This window comes from Pan troglodytes, chromosome 6 (genome assembly GCF_028858775.2).
Source record: "Pan troglodytes isolate AG18354 chromosome 6, NHGRI_mPanTro3-v2.0_pri, whole genome shotgun sequence".
Classification (NCBI taxonomy): domain Eukaryota; kingdom Metazoa; phylum Chordata; class Mammalia; order Primates; family Hominidae; genus Pan; species Pan troglodytes.
This window is the reverse complement of record NC_072404.2, coordinates 50,916,344-50,938,316: the sequence shown is the minus strand read 5'-3', so window position 1 is coordinate 50,938,316 and position 21,973 is coordinate 50,916,344. Positions and strand designations below refer to the sequence as shown.

The following is a 21,973-nucleotide window of genomic DNA, read 5'->3' as shown; positions in this document are numbered from 1 at the left end:
GGCATAGCTGTAGTAGAGAGAACACGGCAAGCAAAACTCCAAGGCAGAAATAAGCAGAGAATGCATGCATGTGCATATGGGTGTGCGTAACGTGTGCACATCTGTGTGTGGATCCCACGGGGAGGTCTTGGGAAAGGCTGGCAGGGGAAGAAGCCCACTTCAGCAACCCCCAGTAGTGGTGTTACATGATGTGTTTACTTTATGAAAATTCATTCAGCTGTACATGTATGACTTGTGTACTTCTCAGTAAAAAAAATTATTGAAGAAAAAAAGGCCCTTTGGGAATTTTAAAGCACAAGGGCCAAACCAGTCACACTAAAACTGAATGTTTAATTACAGCTCGATAAATCATCTGCTACTCATATGGTACATTCCTCTGGATAAGCTGTTGACTTCTAAGCCTCCACTTCCCCATCTCTAAAATGGGGATGAAGATTGCACCTATCTCGCTGGGCCACCGAGGACTAAATGAGATAGAGAGGATGCCTGAGAGCTCAGCAGCTGTCTCTCTGCAGCTGCTGGGCCAACACAAGGCGTGTGGTGCCCACAAAGGGCTCTGGCACCAGCAGCAAGAAAGGGAAGAAGGAGGCACTGAGGAGCAGCCCTCACACCAGCACAGGCTTCTCCACCATTTACTCTCTTCACTGAGATGTGCGAGTTACTGGGGAAAGGGCAGAGGGCTGGGACTTATCTCCGTAAAAAGAAGAAATTGTACTCAACAAGCCGCACTGTTTCCAACAGCCTTTTTTTTTTCTTGGTATTTTTTAGTAGAGACAGGGTTTCTCCATGTTGGTCAGGCTGGTCTTGAACTCCCGACCTCAGGTGATCCGCCCGCCTCAGCCTCCCAAAGTGCTGGGATTACAGGCGTGAGCCACCACACCCAGCCTCCAACAGCTTTTTATGCACCTCAATTTATGTAACCCATTAATCCTCAATAAGTAATACATCTGAAAAACAGATGATGTTTTTGAAGACTTAACTCAAGTGAGCTTGCTGATGAAGTGTTTTCAATGGACTAACAGACTCCTGAAAATGCTGTGTGGGCCATGCAGGAAGAGACAGCTCTGGGGTACCTTCCATTCTTCCCCATCTGCCACTGCTCCACCACTGCCAGCTGGCCTCCCAGGGCAGCCTGAGCAGCTTCCCATGGGTCTGGCCATGGTCCTGGAAGGAGTTTCACATTAAGAGCAGCCATAGTCTGGGCATACTGAAAAGGAGGCTCCCCAGACCCACTCTCAGCCTCCCCAATTCCATCACAGGCCCCAGTGCTAGGAGCCTTCTCCAGGCTCTTTGTTCCGAGTTAAGTGAAGTGACTTTAGCCACAAGTGGTTCCAAAAAAGTGTTCACAGACCCCAAATTTATTCCAGGAAGCCATAGTGCTGACCTGGTGCAACTCGCTCAAGGACAGGTGACACTTCTGCCTTCATGAAACCCTATGGGCTAATGTGAATAGCAAAGTCTGGAAACAAAAGGCCACCATGTCACGGCAGTAACTGCGCTATTCCAGGAGTAACTCATGGGGAGCTGGGGGCCACTGCAGTAGCCCCTCCTGTCCCTGCTCCCACCCGCTGCCCACTCTCACTCAACATACCGCTGTGCAGGGACAGGTGGTGGGTGGGGGTAGAGGCCCCATCAAATATCGCTCTGTCCAGAAAGTCGATGGTGGACTCCGTGTAAACAACCTGGAAGACCTGGCCTAGCAGACAGCAAAGCTCCTCCGCAGCGACCTGCAGTGGGGGACAGCAGCTGCTCGGTCAGTCTGGCTGGAGACTGCGCCTTCCCAGGCGGCTTCTAGGATACCTGGGGCAGCCCAGATGCTCAATAAACATGAATGAAGAGTGGATACCAGAATGTGTCCCTCTGCCTTTCACTGACCCAAAGGGGTGTCAAAAGAGAGACCCAGCCAACTGCCCCAGGACTCTATCTAGGACTGCCATGTGGCCCAGGGGTGGTATTGCAAGTGTGAGGGGACTGTGCAGGGCACAAGTGTTAGCTGCCAGCCCAATGTCCTCTTTCCATTAACCTGACCTATCAACACCCTCACAACCCTATCCCAGCCCAGGAAAGAGGTGAGAGGAGATACCATCAGTATCACAGCCCACCTGCAGGCGTTTCTAACAGCTATAAAACAGTTTTATAACAGTGTGCTGTCTAAAGCAGAGGCTCTCAACTGGGGCAATTTTTGTACCCCTCCCAGGGGACATGTAGCAATATCTGGAGACATTTTCAGCTGTCACAAGGGGAGAAGCTGGGATGCTGCTCAACACCCTACAATGCACAGGGCAGCCTCCCACAATGGAAAATTATCCGGCTAAAAATGACAGTAGCACCAACACTGAGAAATGCTCATTAGAGGATATTTAAGGTGGGTGGTCACTAGTATCCATTTTACAGATATGGAAATTAAACAGAAAGGTGTTAAGTGACTGCCAAGGCCCCACAGCTATTGGGTGGCTGAGGGGGCCCCAAATCCTAGCCTACAAGGGCCCAGCCCTTGGCTCTTCCAGGTTGTGAGGAATCTGCAAGCACAGTCGTTAACACCAGGCAGGTCTAGGATGCAGCCCCGAGGCAGGTGACCGCCGCTGCCCGCCCATCAGCGTGGGGGCACCTTGAAGAATGATAAGCAAAAAGCTCAGTGGCCAGGTGGTCTCAGAGAAGTTGCTGGGGGTTGGAGATAGGAGGGTCAGAAGGCACAGGGGTGGGAACCGGTGGGGAGCCTGGGCCTGGGGCAGGACCTGGGATGCAGCCATGCGTAGAGGAGCTGTGGGCAGGGCCAGGATGGGGGCAATGCCTGGGGCAGGGTTGAGCAGAGAGAGGTGGGGCTGGGTGGGGACTAGGGTGAGGCAGGGACAGGCAATGGCAGAGGAAGTAGCTGGGGCACCCAGCAGTGCCCAGCACTGTGCTGGGTGTGGCCAGGGTGGGGCTGGCCATGAGCAGGGTCTGGGAGGAGCCAGTTCTGAGTAAGTGGGGCGAGAAAGTCTCACCTTGCTCTCTGCAGCCAGGATGACCAGGCAGCATGCCTCCACGGGCCCAACTGCACTCTCCGACAGGGAGCCTGCACTGAGGCCTCTGGAACTTTCCGCACACAGACTCTGGCTGGGGGAGATCCCTGGGTCCTGGGCTGAGAAGTCAACACCATCTCAGTTTAGTGCAGTGGAAGGGCAGGCATGGGGGCACTTGAGGCAACAGCTGAGGCCGCCATGGAAACAGGCTGAGAGGACCTTTACCTGGCTCAGGCACCCACAGAACGACCCAGGTGAAGGGCCTGCACCAGACACACTTTGCTTCTCTAAACAAGGGTGGGAACACGCGACCCCTGAGCTCCAAGGGCACCAGAGCTGCATGTCATCCTGCAGTTTCACACGCTTCAAGTTCATATACAACAGACCACATATACAACCCTGAGAACAGTCACCTCCAGGAGGTTTCCATGTGTTCTGGGGAGTTCCCTTCTTACAGATGGGTAAACTGAGGCATGGGAAAGTGAAAGGCCTGGCCTGAGGGCGTGTGAGTTGCACTGTCCACGTGGCAATCTAGACGGTCAGACCCCAGTGCCCTTGTTTCTAACATCCTACCCATCGCCTCCCTAGACAAATGAGGTTCTCCTGAAATACATGGAGTAACTCAGTGGTTTTCCTGATGGCAGAAGTGAGGCCAATCCCCAGGAAGCAGGGCTCTCACCATCAGTTCGGACCACCCTGGGAGGACTTCAAGACTGAAAACAAAACCTAGAAGTGCCACTAGTGCCAGGGTGTCGGAGGGCAGGCCAGCCTCAGGAGGGAGAAGAAGGCCGTCCCAGGCCAGATGCAAAGTTAGCGCATGCACAGAGACAAGGGCTCCATAAGAAACTGTACCTCAAACCCCACAGTGAGACTCCTGGGGCTGCTCTGTCCCTATGGCAGCCACTGGCCACAGGACTACTGAGTATGCAAAATGTGATGAGTCCACATTGAAACGTGTGAGTGCAAACTATACACAGGGTTTCAGAGGTAGGCAAAGAAAGAATGCTATGTAGCTCAATGATTTTCATATTGATTATATACTGATGTAATAATGTTTTGGGTACGGAGGGGTAAATAAAATATATTATTGAAAATAATTGGCCAGGCGCAGTGGCTCATGGCTGTAATCCCAGCACATTGGGAGGCCAAGGCGGGTGGATCACCTGAGGTCAGGAGTTCAAGACCAGCCTGGCCAACATGGTGAAACCCCATCTCTACTAAAAATACAAAAAAATTAGCTGGGCGTGGTGGCTCATGCCTGTAATCCCAGCTACTCGGGGGGCGGAGATTGCAGTGAACCAAGACCACACCATTGCACTCTAGCCTGGGCAACAAGAACCAAACTTGTCTCAAAAAAAAAAAAAAAAGGCGGGCACAGTGGCTCATGCCTGTAATCCCAGCACTTTGGGAGGCCAAGGTGGGCGGATCACAAGGTCAGGAGATCAAGATCATCCTGGCTAACACGGTGAAATACTATCTCTACTAAAAATACAAAAAATTAGCCAGGCATGGTGGCGGGAGCCTGTAGTCCCAGCTACTCAGGAGGCTGAGGCAGGAGAATGGCGTGAACCTAGGAGGCAGAGCTTGCAGTGAGCTGAGATCACGGCACTACACTCCAGCCTGGGCAACACAGCGAGACTCTGTCTCAAAAAAAAAAAAAAAAATTTACTTGTTTCCCTTTACTTTTTTTCTTTTTTTGGTATGAGTTTGGTAAGAAATCTCTACCTTTTAAACATTTTTAAATGTTGGCTCCCTGGTGTGTGCCTGTGGTAGTTCTCAAGGAAGCAGGGTGGGCAGCCTAAGGATGCAGGCAGCGAGTTGTGTGCCTCTCCTGTATCATCCAGGAAGTGCTACCACGGGTGCACGGGTGACCCTGCCCCATCTGGCACCAACTCAAGTCACCACCCTCCAAGCAGCTCCTGCCACATGGACCCTATTGCAGCTAGACCTGGCCCCCAACTTCCCCACTCCTGTGCTATCCCAAATACCAGCGTACTTTTGGTCCAAAGAGGCACAGAGACTTGCTTGCACATAGCAGGCACCGAGTAAACGTTAGCTATTCACCTGCTAGTCTCTTATGCTGAGAACTCTGGATGCCTAATCCTAAATACAGCATGGCGGCCCAGTGCAGTGGCTCATGCCCATAGTCCCAACACTTTGGGAGGCTAAGGTAGGAGGATCGCTTGAGGCCAGGAGTTCAAGACCAGTGTGGGCAACATAGAGAGACCTCATCCTTACAAAAAATTTTAAAATATTTTAAAAATTAAAAAATAAACACAGCATGCCTTATGTAACACAGGGGACACACAACTGCTCCGGTGCATCCACAAAAACAAGGAAGATGGCCCCCAGGACACAGGGATTCACTCTCTTCCTTTAAATCGAAAGTTCTCTCAAAGACCAGAAGTCCTGTTTTTCATCTATTTTTGGAAAGTTTCTCCTATGGCACTCATTCTCTCTCCATTAAAAAGAATCTGTCATCCATTTCCTTTAGCAATGTGTTCTAATAATTAAAGCTGAGAAACTGTCATGCAGCAGAAGAAATAAAGGGAGGAGCCTATCTCCCCTCCCTACCAGCATGAAACACCTGCAAGAAGCCAGTCAGAAACCAGTCTCCTCACTCCTTGTCCCTAAGGATGTCCCAGGCCTAAGGCCTCCCGCAGGGTCCAAAGGTAGAAAAACAAGAGGGTCACCATGGTGTCGGACAGTATGGCTGGAAGGAGCCACCAACCCAGCCTTCTAAGCCAGATAGGGTGAGTAATGTACATGTGTGTAGGTGTGGTGTGTGCCTGCGTTGGGGAGGGTGTATGCAAGTCTAAGCTACTGCTACAGAGAGAACAAAACAGAGCAACAGCCACCTTCATAAACCCCGCCAGTGTTCCCTGTGTAGTTTATGACCACAGCAACCCCAAGCATCTAGACTCACAGGCTTTCAGTGGACTGCTCTCAAGAGCGCACTCAAGCTGGCAGCTTCATGGCTCAAGGGGTCAATAATGAACACACTCGCCAGATTCTCAATGAACTACTGACCTTAAGTGGAACAACAACTTCCCCTCTCTGCTACCTAAAACACAGTGTGTGGTCTAGGCAGACCCACTGTGACCCCTTCACACCCTGCCACTGGCCCTCTGGAAATGAAAGGCTTTGGGATCAACCCAGTCACCAGCAGAGATCCAAGGAGCCCAGGATACTGTCCCCACTGCAACACCAGCCTCGAAACTCAGGACTGGGAGGGGCAAAATACAGGGAGGGTGAACCATGGTCTCTCCCCTCATCCTCAGTGGCCTGAATGCCTGGGCTGGAAGCTGCTGGAAATTAATGGGCAGCTTGGGCTTGGGTCCAGTGAGGCAGCACTGTACTCACCACAGCCAAAAATAACATTCTGCCCAATTCTGCCCACTTCTATCCCATTGTGAAAGCAGCAGACGGCAAGGACACACAAAGAGTAACCTCTATGACCAAGAGCTCCTGGGAGGTCTGGGTCTCATCTTTTCTGTCCCAGGTTTGAGGACACTGTGCAGAGCTCAAAATGTCAGTCAAGCTGAGGTGAGGTCCCTATCCACTGCACTCTCTCTAGGCTCCACCACACCTGGGCAGAGGGGCAACTCCACTGTACCCAGAGGGAGTCAATAGGAGCCCCGCCGGGCAGAGGAACAGGATACCAGTCCTAAATACTGTATCCCAGTATTATTGAGTCCCCAAAGGCTCTTAGTGTGACAGTCACCCCCAGTGTCTGGTAACTGATCTCAAGCCCTCTTCTGGCTGATCTCAGAGACAGGAAAGACAATTATTGGTCGTGACAAACAGCAGCACCCAACACGAAGCTGCAAAAACTGTCTCCAGAACTTCATAAAATTCACACATGTACTCCTTAGGACAAGGACCCTCCTGACCCCTGACCTCCTGTACCTGTCTTCAGGACCACCAGGTGTGCAGCGTCATCCCGAACATAGGAGACGGCGGCGATGTCATGGATGGGCACCCTGAGGATGATATCCTCCCCGTCCCTCCAGGCCAGCTTGACGTTGTACGCAGACAGGCTGAGCACAGCATCGTGCTCCTGAGTCAAGTGTCCCGGAAGCTGGTGGGCTCTCTGGAAGGAATCACAGGGCGTCAGAAATACAGACTCAGCTGTCAACCGGCATGGGGCGCTTCTCCTGAGAATATTGTGCTGGCCGATGTCACACATGTGACAAATGCTGAGTGAATAAGGTCAGTGTTATTCCCCTCAGAACAGTGCTTATTCCAGGGACACCAATGTGTTCAAACCATTTGGGAGATTCTTCTGGAACTGCCTTCAGATTCAGACTTACGGCACGTGGTTTGAAATATCTTGAAAGTGTAAATTTTGGAAACAGCCCAAAATCACATGGAGCAAGTGTCGAGAATCAAGTTAATGTCCATACTAAGGAATAGTCTTTATGGTCAAGAGCCAAGTGTACCCATAATGTGATGGGACTGGCTCATTCCTCACAGCCACGAGGCCAAGAGTACAGGGACCAAGGGCTGGTGGGGGCTGAGGGCTAGCGCACAGGGTTAAGAGGATAGGGTTACCTTTGCATTGTCTATGAAATGCAGGATTTCAGTCCTACTGGAGGGATTCAGGTATCCTGGTATGGACGTTAACTGACCTAAATACTGAAAGAAAGTGAAGAAAAAAATGCCATGAGAAATGGGAGCTGAGCCAACACCACCATCACTACCACCGAGAGCACAAACCAAGTGCTTCATACTCAGGCCACCAGGCCCATGGGTCTCCATTCCGGCTCACGTGGAGGCCCAACTCTAGGAAGAGAGTCCTGGGTTCTTACAGAAATCTCTACTGGCTGAGGACAGTGCTGCCCCATCTCCTACTATTCTACAGTGAAGGTCATCATCAAAAGTCCTGCAATGAGTATCCCAAACTACTAGGACCAAAACTACTAGTTTTGGTAGAATCTGTATTCTAAAACAGGGATGGTCAGTGTTTTCTCGTCACTGCTGGGGAAACTGAAAACAATGGCATCATGCACAACTTCACTAAAAAATAAACTTCCTCAATTGCAAAGGTCAACATAGCTGAGAAATGAGCATAAATAGAGAAATGAAGTGCTATGGTTTCAATGTGTCCCCCAAAAAGCATGTGCTGGAAACTTAGTCCCCACATGCAACAGTGCTAAGGGTGGGGTCTTTAAGAGGTGATTAGGCCAGGTGCGGTGGCTCACGCCTGTAATCCCAGCACTTTGGGAGGCTAAGGCGGGCAGATCACCTGAGGTTGGGAGATCGAAACCAGCCTGACCAACATGGAGAAACCCCGTCTCTACTAAAAATACAAAATTAGCTGGACGTGGTGGTGCATGCCTGTAATCTCAGCTACTCAGGAGGCTGAGGCAGGATAATTGCTTGAACCCGGGAGGCGGAGGTTGTGGTGAGCCAAGATTGCTCCATTATACTCCAGCCTGGGCAACAAGAGCAAAACTCCAACTCAAAAAAAAAAAAGAAAAGAGCTTATTAGGCCAGGAGAGCTCTGCCCTTGTGAGCTGATTAATGCTGTTATCCTGGGAGAGGGTTTGTTATCTCAGGAGCAGGTTCCTGATGAAAGGATGAATTTGACCCCCTTCCCTCTCCTGCCCTTCCACCTTTCGCCCTGGGATAACATAAGATGCAGATGCAGCCCCTCACCAGCTGTGCCCTTAACCTCCTAGCCTCCAGAACGATACGATTTTTTTTTTTTTTTTTTTTGAGACAGGGTCTCACTCTATCACACAGGCTGGGGTGCAGAGGCGTGATCTTGGCTCACTGCAACCTCTGCCTCCCAGGCTCAAAGCAATTGTCCCACCTTAGCCTCCTGAGTAGCTGGTACTACAGGTGTGTGCCACCACGCCTGGCTAATTTTTGTAGAGACAGGGTTTTGCCATGTAGCCCAGGCTGGTCTCGAACTCTTGGACTTAAGCAATCTGCTCACTGCAGCTTCCCAAAGTGCTGGGATTACAGGTGTGAGGCACCATGCCCAGCCTAGAAATTTCTATTCATTATAAATTTCCCAGTCTGTGGTATCTGTTATAGCAGCACAAAACATTTAGTAAACAGGTTTTTTTGGTCACACATGGCCATGAGGCACTTGGCTTAGCAAACCTCCATAATGCAGGGCCTCAGGTGTAGAAGGCTGTGGGCGGCAGCACTGTACCTGCTGTGCTCCTGCCTGCATCTTACCAACCACCATAACATTTTCAATGTTTCTGTTTTTTAAAATGGGTTGCTGATTCTTCCCAAGAACAGGCTTCTTGCACTCAACATTTCTCAGTTGTTCATTCCCTCACACAGTTAAGTTCTCTATTAAAAAATAATGAAATGGGACTTTCCAATTTCCTGTCCAGCTTGTAAAGGCTCAGAAGTCATCACTCCCATCCTCACAACAAGAAAGCTGGCAAACTTAAAATCAATGACTGTTCTCAGATCCATCAGATAATTGAGGTCACATGAAAAAACAATAACCCCAAAGATGGAGAGACAGATATGCAATGCTAAGAATCACAGCTCATTGCGGGGCAGAAACCCTAGAGCCAGCACCAGCAGAGAGGAAAGGGGAACTGACAAATGGCAGAGACTGAGCATGGACCAGTATGAGACAAAAACTCCAGGGGAATAGTCACTGGGGAGGTCCCCATACCAGTCTGAGTTTTACCTCCAGGAGCCCCACCAGGCTCTCAGGGTGAGACTGGAGAAACATCTCCTCATACTCTGGTAGGAGGAGGGAGAAATACATCATTTAAAAGTATAACCAGGCCAGGTGTGGTGGCTCATGCCCATAATCCCAGGACTTTGGATGGCCAAGGCGGGAGGTTTGCTTGAGGCCAGGAGTTTGAGACCAGCCTGGGAAACATGGTGAGACCCTATCTCTACAACAAGAACAACAACAGCAACAACAACAACAAAATAGTTGGGCATGGCAGTGTGCCTGTGGTGCCAGCTACTCAGGAGGCTGAGGTGGGAGGATCATTTGAGCCCAGGAGGTTGAGGCTGCAGTGAGTCATGATGGTGCCACTGCACTCCAGTTTCCCAACCAACATATAAAGGGCTCAGAGGTCATCTCAAAAAAAAAAAAGAAAGAAAGAAAGAAAGAAAAAGGCATGACCAGAGCATTCTGTTATCCTTAACAAAGGGCTTTCCTCAAGGAAAACTATTTTACCAGAGCCTAACCACCTAGGGGTAAGGAAACACCCAATTCCTGCCTCCTCTATCGTTTATGTCTCTCCTAAGGGGGAGGAAAAAAACAAAACTGAGAAGCACATGTGAAGGCCACGGTCCAGGGAACACTGAGACCTAATCCCAGGACTATAGAACACTTCCTCTCCACTGAAAGCCACATCAACAGGACCCCTGTGTAATAACGGGATGCACACCTATAAGAACTGCAGGCCTCAGACTCTATTTAAGAAGGAATCTTGAAGAAAACCCAAAAACAATGGAAGACAAAAACAAGGACACACAGGAGATTTTTATCCCCCAGCATCACAAGGGCAGCAAACAGTAAACACAGCCCAACTCCCAGCCAGACAAACATACCTCACACTAAGGCCTATTAACCTGACACCTAAGTTCCTCATATCAGAACCAGACTCAGACATGGTGGAGATTTTGGAACTACCAGATTGGGAATTTAAAACAACTACGATTAATATGGTAATGGCTCTAACGGAAAAAGTAGACATCATGTAAGAACAGATAGGCAGCATAAGCAGAGATGGAAACCCTAAGCAACAATCAGTAGGAAATGCCAGAAAGCAAAAGTCCTGTAACAGCAATGGGGACTGCCTTCAACAGGCTCAAGAGGCTGGACACAGCCAAGGAGAGACTCTCTGAGCTTAAGAATACGTCAACAGAAACTTCCAAACGTGAAAAGCAAAGGGAAAAAAGAACGAAAGAAAGAAAACAGAATATGCAAGAACTGTGGGACAGTTACAAAAAGTGTAACATATGTGCAATGAGGACATCAAGAGAAAGAAAAGAACACAATAACTATTTGGAGTAATGAGAGCTGAGAAGTTCCCCAAACTAATGTCAGACACCCATCCACAGATCCAATAAGGTCAGAGAACACGAAACGGTAAAAAGCAGTAATCTACACTGAGGCAAATCACATCAAACTGCAGAAATCAAAGACAAAAAGAAAATTAGAAAGGAAGATTCTCTCTTTGCAGAAATCTGGGAATTTTTTCCACAGGAAAAAAACATCCTACCTATAAAATGGCAAGAACAAGAATGACACTGGATTTCTCTTCAGGAACCATCCAAGCAAGAAGAGAGAGGAGGGAACTACTTGATTCTGTATCCAGTGAAATTATCCTTCAAAAGTGAAAGAGAAATAAAGATTTTTATCAGAAAAACAAAAACTCAGGGATTTAACATTTCAAGAAAAGTTAAAAGAACTTCTTCAGAGAGAATGAAAATGATTTGGTCAGAAACTCTGATCTATGTCAAGAAGGGGAAAAGCATCAGAGAAGAAATAAATGTAAGTAAAATTAATCTTTTATTTTTCTTATTTTAATTGCTCTAACACATTAACAGTTTGTTCAAAATAAAATTTGTGTATTGGGTGACTGTAGCCTAAGGATAAATGAAATAAATGACAGCAATGTTATAAGCAGTGGGAGGAGTGAATTGGGAATACTTGGTTACAAGGTATTTGTACTACCTGTGAAGCAGCACAGCATTATTTGAAAGTGGATTTTGATTAGTTGTGAATGTATATTGCAAACCCTAAGGCAACCACTAAAATAGATATATATATATATACACACATACGCATTTTTGAGACAGGGTCTTGCTCTGTTGCCCAGGCTGGAGTGCAGTGGCACAATCACAGCTCACTGCAGCCTCAACCTCCCAGGCTGAAGCGATCCTCCCACTAGTAGATGAGACTACACGCACATGCCACCAGGCCCAGCTAATTTTTGTATTTTTTGTAGAGACAGACGGGGTTTTGCCATGTTGCCCAGGCTGGTCTCGAACTCCTGAGCTCAATCAATCTGCCCACCTCGGCCTTCAAAAGTGCTGGGAATACAGGCATGAGCCACCGCACCCAGCCTGTATTTTTTTTCTTTCTTTTTTTTTTTTTTTTTAACAGACAGGGTTTCGCCACATTGCCTAGGCTAGTCTCAAACTCCTAGGCTCAAGTGATCCTCCTGCCTTGGCCTCCCAAAGTGCTGGGATTACAAGCATGAGCCACCATGCCTGGCCAAAACTTTTAAACAAAAAATCAGCAAATTGAATCCAATAATGTATTAATAATTATACACCACGACCAAGCAGGATTTATCCCAGGTGTGCAAGGCTGATTCAATGTTCAAATATCAATCGTAGCGGGGGCAGTGACTCATGCCTATAATCCCAGCATTTAGGGAAGCCAAGATGGGTGGATCACCTGAGGTCAGGAGTTCAAGACTAGTGTGGCCAACATGGTGAAACTCCATCTCTACTAAAAATAAGAAAATTAGGCTGGTCATGGTAGCTCACACCTGTAATCCCAGCACTTTGAGAGGCCAAGGTAGGTGGATCACCTGAGGTCAGGAGTTTGAGACCAGCCTGGCCAACATGGCAAAACCCCGTTTACACTAAAAATACAAAAAAAAAAAAAAAAAAAAAATTAGCTGGGCGTGGTGGCAGGTGCCTGTAATCCCAGCTACTCAGGAGGCTGAGGCAAGATCGTGCCACTGCTTTCCAGCCTGGGTGACAGAACAAAACTCTGTCTCAAAAAAAAAAATATCGTTGTAATCCATCACATCAACTGGCTAAAGAAAAATCATATGATCGTAGCAATAGATGTAGAAAAAGCATTTGACAAATCTAACACCCATTCATGACAAAAACTCTCAGCAAACCAGGAATAGAGACTTCCTGAACTAATTAAAAACATCTATTTATGAAACTGGAAACCATCATTCTCAACAAACTATCCCAAGGACAAAAAAACAAACACCGCATGTTCTCACTCATAGGTGGGAATTGAACAATGACAACACATGGACACAGGAAAGGGAACATCACACACCGGGGACTGTTGTGGGGTGGGGGGAGGGGGGAGGGATAGCATTAGAAGATATACCTAATGCTAAATGATGAGTTAATGGGTGCAGCACACCAACATGGCACATGTATACATATGTAACAAACCTGCACGTTGTGCACATGTACCCTAAAACTTAAAGTATAAAAAAAAAAAAACACCCTAAAGCGAACATCATACTTAATGGCAAAAAAGTTAGATACCTTCCCCCTAAGATCAGGAACAAGGCAAAGATGTACCCTCTTATCACTATAATTTAACATCATATAGAAGTCTCAGCTAATACAATGATGCAAGAGAAGGAAACAAAAAGTATAAAGGTTGGGAAACTGTCTTTGCTGACAGATGACCTCTCTGACTGGGAACCAAGCAAGGAGGTCACTCTGGAGATTTCCGAATCCAAGCAACGTAAACACGGTGACATGAGTCAGTCTACCTGCTGCTATGCAATGTAGCCTTCTCACTGGATGGAGCAGGAAACAGGCAGAAGAGTAACTGGCTGAAGCACACTCAGGGCACGCTGGCAACTACAAGTTCATCTTGGGCTTAGTCAGATGGGCAACCTAAACTTCAGAACTGCGTGTGCTGGGCAGCTCCATAAGGAAATGTATAGTTATTCCAAGAAGTTTTATATTTCATAAGGTGAGGATGGAAGTGGGGAGGGAAGAATGCAAAAGTATGTATTGGCTTCCCCAATCTCTATAGTGCTGGTAAGACCCTTCTGATAATTGGAGCAGTTTCAGAACAAATAAGCAGCACATCCAAGTACTGGCTCATCTTTAGCTTGTCATCAGTGAACATTTTGGAATGTTTCCACAGGCCTGCCCTTAGCTGAGGCCTTTCCATCCTCTTCCTATCTGCTCATATAAACCAAATGTAGATACTGCTTACATTTATCAGTAATAAATTTCAACTATTTTCATACTTCCTGATTTCAAAACTTACTACACCACCACAGTCATGGAAAGAGTGTGATGTAAAGACAGACACTGACCAATGGATTGGAAAAGAGAGCCCAAGGCCAGGCGCGGTGGCTCACACCTGTAATCCTAGCACTTTGGGAGGCCAAGGCGGGTGGATCACGAGGTCAGTATATCAAGACCATCCTGGCCAACATGGTGAAACCCCGTCTCTACTAACAATACAAAACTTAGCCGGGTGTGGCGGCGCACACCTGTAGTCCCAGCTACTTGGGAGGCTGAGGCAGGGGAGCTGCTTGAACCCAAGAGGCAGAGGCTGCAATGAGTCGAGATCATACACTGCACTCCAGCCTGGGTAACAGAGTGAGACTCCATCTCAAAAAAAAAAAAAAAAAAAAAAAAAAAAGAAAGAAAGAAAGAAAAAAAGAAAAAAAGAGAGCCCAAGAAAGACCCTTGTGTATATGGTCAGATTATTTTCAACAAGGGTGCCATGATGAGCATTCAATGGGGAAAAGACAGTCTTTTCAACAAATGGTGCTGGGAAAACTGGTTATCCACAGGCAAAAGAAAGAAGTTTAGACCCTTTACCTAACAATATTTACAAAGATTAACTCAAAATGGGTCAAATATACAAATGTTAGACCTAAAACTATAAAATTCTTAGAAGAAAACATAGGAAAAGCTTCATGATATTGGATTTATCAATGATTTCTTGGCTATCACACCAAAAGCACAGGCAACAAAAGAAAAACAAATCTGGACTTCACCAAAATTAAACACTTTTGTGTGCCAAAGCATACAATCAACAAGGTGAAAAAACCCACAGTATGGGAGAAAATGTTTCCAATCATATCTGACAAGGGATTAATATCTAAAATATATAAAGAAGTCCTAGAACTCAACGACCAAAAACCAAACAACCCAATTAAAAACTGGGCAAATGACTTGACATTTCTGTAAAGATACACAGATGGCCAATAAGCCAAGCATGAGAAAAGATTTTCAACATCAATAGTTATTAGGGAAATGCAAATCAAAACTGTAATGAAATACCACTTCACACCCACTAGGATGGCTACTTTTTTCTTTTAATAGTGACGGGGGTGGGGTCTCACTATGTTGCCTAGGCTGGTCTTGAACTCCTGAGCTCAACTGATCCTCCTGCCTCAGCCTCCCAAAGTGCTAGGATTACAGACGTGAGCCACCACACCCAGCCTAGATGGCTATTTAAAAAAGGGAAAATTACAATTGTTGGCAAAGATATGGAGATATTGAAACCCTGTGCGTTACTGATGGGAATGTAAAATGATACTCCTGTGAAAAGCAATATGGTGGTTCCTCAAAAAATTAAACATGGAATTAGCATATGATTCAGTAATTCCACTTCTGGGTATATATATATACAAAAGAAATAAAAGCAGGGGCTTGAAAAGACATTTGTACACCCATGTTCATAGCAGCATGATTCACAATCAACTAAAGCAAGAAACAACTCAAATGTTCATTGACAGATAAATGAATAAACCAAATGTGATCTATACATACAATGAAATATTATTCAGCCTTAAAAGCAATGGAAATGCTGACACATGCTACAACATGGAAGAACCTTGAGGGCACTGTGCTAAGCGAAATAAGCCAGTCACAAAAGGACAAATATTGTATGATTCCACTTACATAAGATACCTAGAGTAGTCAAATCATAGAGACAAAAAGTAAAGCAGTGGTTGCCAGGGGCTGTGGGAGGGGGATGGAGAGGCATTGTCTAACAGGAACATGGTTTCAGTAAGGGCTGGTGGGAAGCTCTGGAGATGGATAGTGCTGATGGTTGCACAACAATGTGAATTGATTTTATGCCATTGAACTCTACACTTCAAAATGATTAAGACAGTAAATCTTTTTTTTGAGATGGAGTCTCGCTCTGTCACCTAGGCTGGAGTGCAGTGGTGCGATCTCAGCTCACTGCAACCTCCGCCTCCTGGGTTCAAGCAGTTATCTGCCTCAGCCTCCCAAATAGCTCGGATTACGGGCACCCGTCACCACACCCAGCTAATTTTTTTGTATTTTTAGTAGAGACGGGGTTTCACCATCTTGGCCAGGCTGGTCTTGAACTCCTGACCTCGTGATCCACCCGCCTTAGCCTCCCAAAGTGCTGGGATTACAGGCATGAGCCACTGGGCCCAGCCAATAATAAATCTTATGTATATTTTACTACAATAAAAAATTTCATCTTATTAGCTTTATTCAATTTCATTTGCTATCCCTCCTAGTTTTGTATCATCCACAAATATTATTCTCTGTTCTCAAAAGGGTAATAAAAAATATTGACTAAGATGGGGTCATATGTCAAGTGCTTTGCTGAAACAAAAGTACCCCGGAATTATGTTTACAGAATTGTACAGGAATTCTCCCTGGCCTCCCTGTGGCTGGGGTGACACGACATCACAATCATTATCTTGCTTTTCTTTGGTGTTATCCAAAATCTGGCCATGATGCTTCAAAAACTCAGGCTCACAGATCTCTAAAGAGGATTCATGATTCTACTTTCTTCCTATAGGGATGAATCTTTACTCATTTGAGATTTTTTTCACTGTGAAATATAGTAGGAAAACAACTTTTATCAATAAAGAAAAAGTACAGCTCTAATCCTTGTTCTAATATCTGAATAGAATACGGTATGTATGCCTCCTGGACAGTTCTCAAAATGGGCTCCCCATCTGCCCTGGGGAACCCTGTCTCCTGGGTGTCCCCTGGCCAACACCCAGTGCCCCTATGGCAATGCCATGCCCAGCCCACACCCACTGTCCCAGCAAGCCAAGAGCACAGCTACAAGAGAGAGGACCACGGTGAAGCAGTGAGAGAGCAAGGGGACATCTGACCAGCCAGCCATCAGCTCCATCAGTTCTGGGATTAGTGAAAGAAGACGGTATGGCCAGGTGGCCTCTCACACACCCTTGCCTGACTGCCAACCACACGGCTCCACGCTGGCAGGCTCACCACCTCCTCAAGCACCTTGTCTAGGGGGTGGGGTAGGGGAGTTGGCTCTAAACAGAAAGTTCTTCTAAAAATAACTTCTGACAAGATATGTTTTTTTTTTTTTAATATTGATCCTAAATCAGTCTCCCCATAACTTCTCTTTATTGGCCTTGATTGATAAAGTTCCCGTGGCAGGGTCTGGGCCCTAACAGGGAAGGAACAGGATTCTGAGATTTGGGATGGGGATAGCTGGGTAAATGCCTTTGAGAACCTTAGTCCTCAAATTCTTCTTAACACTGTGCCTACAGAAGTGACCTATCCCCTTTTGTTGTACGACAGAAGCCCCCCACACACTCCTTGCTTGAATATAACACATAGGCCTCAAATGAAATGGGAATCTCGTGAGATACTACTTGCTCTCCCCAGAATCTGCCCTGTCCTCCTCCATGGCTGAGACCGGTTATGGGATGTGTCTAACGAGTTCTGACAGAGCTGGGGAATGCACCTGGGAGAGGACCTCAAGGTGCTGGATCCAGGGGGACAGAATATTAAGCTGAATGAGAGATCTTCTCTACTAGGGCATGTACTATAACACAGCATTTAACACCCTGAGAAGGGGTCCAGAGGCCATTCTCAGACACTGCTGGCAGGCTCTTCAAAGTTCAGCCAAAGTGATGGCTCATATTAAAGCAGAGATTGTGGGACTGCTGTGGCAAAGTGGATCCAGGTATCGAAAGGCTCGGGGAAGTAGACATACTATAATCGACATACAAAATGACAGGAAAGCCCACCAGTGGCCCATGTCCCTCAGGAGAACATGATGGCATTCCATCAACCATGGCACTAATGAGTGTGCAGAAGGTCTACAGGCATCACTGGGAAGCTCTGTGCTGGCCAGCCTCTGAAGGGGAAGCTAACCATCAGGTGTGCGTGTACAGAACTGGGCTCCCCAGGAGCAAGGGGGTAATAAGACCTTCCCTAGCAGAAGCCAGGGAGCAGCACTGACTCGCATAGAGCAGGTGTAGGTGTCAGCCGGTAATAGGCAGCAAAGTCAAAATAGCAGCCAGGGGAGCCTGGGATCCATGCAGGGATCTATGGAGATGGCTCACAGAATGCTGGAGTTTCCATGGGCAGGACAGATAGGAAGCCAACAAGGGTGCTGCTTACTATATATAAAGAAGAAAATCAAAACGGAATAAGCAGAAGGCTAAGGTGAGCTTCTACAATGCAAAGTATCAATCCCTGACTCCGTTTCTAGATCTGGAGCAGCTCTCAGACTCAGAAACACTGACTGAAGGAGAGACCAAGCCTGCATGGGAGTCGACCTGCAACACCAAGGCAAGAACACACCACAGTGATTTCCCCAGCTCTTCCCAAAGGGACTTCATTCACCTGGGTAAAAGTACCATAGGAACTGAAAGTCTTCAGAGGTTTTTGAAATAGAGGGTCTGAGACAATGCATATACTTAGGGACCCAAACTGTCAAAAAGGTCCTCTGCAGAGTAGGAACATATGGGAGTCAGATAATACATGAAGCCCAGCCAGTTCCACCTGAAAGTGCATCCACTGGGTAAACACTCCACTGGTGGCCATCTGCCCACTTCCCTGAATATAAGAGACGTAATACAAGAGGAACGGACATACTTAGCACTTTGCAGAATCCTTCCATTGGTCCTTTGTCTAAAGAATAAGAGCTATAAGTAGAAAAGGCCATTTGGAAGCCCCTGAAATTTATCTGGCCCCTGACCCCTGGCCATAGTAAATCAAAAACAGTATCATTTCCCAGTGGGAAAAGCAGAGATTAATGCTGCTCTTGAAAACATAAATGATACAGGGTAGGGGCCCCCATCTCATGCACAGTCTGGCTCCTATAGAAATTATGGTGGATAAATTGTGGTAGATGACTGTAGACTGCCACAAACTGAGCTAAATGGAATCTTTATTCAAGTGGATAAACAATCTTGGGTACATGGTTTGTAGCTACTGATGCGGTAAACACTTCTTCCTCAAACCTATCAGGAACTGCTGATGTTCATGTGGGATGGACAACAGTACATGTTCACGTTCTTACTGCAGGACTGTGCTAACAGTGCCAGCTGCAGGAACAGGTGGCCCAAACCTAAACACTTCCCAGTGGACCTGTTCTGAAGCCTCTCCCTTAAATTACACCCACAGCCTCAGAAAGGGTTCCCAATACACAGCTGACAGAAAGAAAACCCCAAGCGTGGTTCACATACTTAGGCACAAGCAAATACACTACAGCCCTTCACCGTGGCAGACCTGCCAGCAGGATACCAATTCTGCAGCCCTGATAAGGCATCATCCCCTCAAAGAGACCAACCAGTTGTCCTGTCTGCTGGCCAGCTGAATACTTCAGAACTCCTTTGATCCTGCAATAAGAAACACTCGTTCTGGCAAAAATTAGCATGTCCTCCACATAAGGGTTTGCCTCTCCTGCCTGCAGCAGCTGCCAATCTACTCTCCAAGGGCTTGTGGAGCATGTGGTTTCCGATGTGGGACAGCAAGTACCATCATCACCTTGGATCAAGGGACTCACTTAGTGCTAAAGGAGGTACAGCAGTAGGCACATGATCATGGAATTCAATGTCCTATAAAAATACCCTCACGCCTGTAACCCCAGCACTTTGGGAGGCCGAGGCGGGTGGATCACAAGGTCAGGAGATCAAGACCATCCTGGCTAACACAGTGAAACCCCGTCTCTACTAAAAATACAAAAAATTAGCCAGGCGTGGCCAGGCGCAGTGGCTTATGCCTATAATCCCAGCACTTTGGGGGGCCGAGGTGGGTGGATCACGAGGTCAGGAGATCGAGACCATCCTGGCTAACACAGTGAAACCCCGTCTCTACTAAAAATACAAAAATACTAGCCATGCATGGTGGCACGCGCCTGTGGTCCCAGCTACTTGGGAGGCTGAGGCAGGAGAATGGCATGAACCCGGGAGGCGGAGCTTGCAGTGAGCTGAGATCATGCCACCACTACAGCCTGGGAGACAGAGCAAGACTCCGTCTCACAATAAATAAATAAATTAGCCAGGCGTGGTGACGGGCGCCTGTAGTCCCGGCTACTCGGGAGGCTGAGGCAGGAGAATGGCATGAACCCGGGAGGTGGAGCTTGCAGTGAGCCGAGACCACGCCACTGCACTCCAGGCTGGGCGACAGAACGAGACTATGTCTCAAAAAATAAATAAATAAATACCCAAGCATCCTGGAGCTGTCATCCTGATAGAGCTGTGGCCAGCTGGGAGATGACACCCTGAAAGGATGCCCCCTCTCCTTTAGGATGCAGTATACATCTAAACCAATAGTTGCTACATGGTGCTATGTCCCCAGTGGGTGGAATGAGGCCTTGGGACCCACTGAAGTAGTCAGGGCTGTAGTTCATCTGGAAAGGTTTCCAGAAATCATGACCAAATGCCTCTGGAGAAGCTGTGTCTGGATGGAATGAACTTAACGTGAGAAATATGTGGATGAGGGAGTGCAGGGTAGAGTGTAGTACAGGCAGTGGTGTCTCACCCAGGATCCCCCCACTGCTCTGAGTGTGGATGGGTAACACCCTGAGCTACTTCTGTCTTCACCGAGCTGTGGCATTCTAGGCTTTAGAGCATGATCAGGTTGAAATTAACCCCTGAGTCTGATTTTCAGGCATCTTTCCCCTCTGCCCTACCCTACCCCCTTCACTCTTTCTCTTGAGCATGCCCTTAACAGATCAGTGGAACATGATCCCCAGTTTCAGGCTCTGCTGCAAGAGAACCAATTGAAGACAATGATGAACAAAGACAAATGACAAACTAGGGGAAAACATTTAAAACTAACTTTACAGCAGAGGACTAACTTACCCGACACACTGAGAGCTACTGCAAAGATATAAGAAAAGAAGCAATAACCCAACAGAAAAAACGGGCAATGGATCTAGAAAGGTAGTCTGAAAGAGACCTGACTTTTGACCATTTGAAAGACACTCAACCTCACTTATAAGTACAAACTATAATGAGAAAACATTTTAAGAATATCAGACTGGCAAAGACCAAAAAGTTTGAATAAACACTGCGTTCCTCAGAGGGTGGAGAAACAGGTACAGTCGTCCCTCAGTATCTGCTGGGGCTTGGTTCCAGGAGCCTCTTGGGATACCAAAATCTGCAGATGTTCAAGTTCCTCATACAATATGGCCGTATTGTTTGCACATAACCTACACTCCTCCTGTGTAACAGTCATGCATCACTCGACAACAGAGATACATTCTGAGAAATATGTCATTAGGCAATTTCATCATGGAGTGAACATCACAGAGAGTAATTACACAAACCCAGATGGTACATATAGCCCACTACACACCTAGGCTATATGGTATTGCTCCCAGGCTACAACCTGTACAGCATGTTACTGTATGAATACTGCAGGCAGGCAACTGTAACACAATAGTAAGTATTTGTGACTCTAAAAACATTCAAACACAGAAAAGGTGATGCGTTGTGCTACAATGTTAAGACAGCTATGTCACTAGGCAATGGAAATTTTTTAGCTCCCTTATAATCTCATGGGACCATTGTCATATGTGTGGTCTGTCGTTGACCAATATGTTGTTATATGGCCAAGACTGTACTTCAAATTATCTCTAGATTACTTATACCTAATACAATGTAAATGTTATGTAAATAGTTGTTACACTGTATTTTTTAAATTTGTATTATTTTTTATTGTTGTAGTGGTTTTTTTATTGTTCTTTTTTTGAATACTTTCAACCCACAGTTGCTTGACTCAGGTGAAGAACCTGCAGAGGTAGAGGGCCGCCTGCACACTCAGAGTCCTCACGTATGCACCGACTTCAACCCTTTATGAAGAGCAATTTGGAAATGTCTGTCAAATTAAAAAGTAACCTAGGCTTAGATCTCGAAACTCCACTTTTGTAATTTATCCTATAGGTACAGTAAAACATATATAACAGTTGAAAATAAATTAAATATGTATTAATAAATCACCGGTTAAATAGAATATGACACAGCTATCTAATG

At 46.7% G+C, this 21,973-nt stretch overlaps 1 protein-coding gene across 11 annotated transcripts in view; it reads right to left on the bottom strand.

The window, feature by feature from the left end:
• Positions 1-21,973, bottom strand: part of CCM2 (CCM2 scaffold protein) — a 76,215-nt gene that overhangs the window by 4,908 nt on the left and 49,334 nt on the right. For 6 of the 11 annotated variants that reach the window (XM_009453024.5, XM_519079.7, XM_009453026.5 and 3 more), the window contains 4 exons: positions 7,557-7,640; positions 6,912-7,095; positions 2,985-3,121; positions 1,592-1,727 (listed from right to left, as the gene is read on the bottom strand). In XM_009453024.5, coding sequence (XP_009451299.1) covers positions 1,592-1,727; positions 2,985-3,121; positions 6,912-7,095; positions 7,557-7,640 — 541 coding nt within the window. The remainder of the gene's footprint in view (positions 1-1,591; positions 1,728-2,984; positions 3,122-6,911; positions 7,096-7,556; positions 7,641-21,973) is intronic. The other 5 variants (XM_063814213.1, XM_009453025.3, XM_054687508.2 and 2 more) reach the window with 2 other exon arrangements.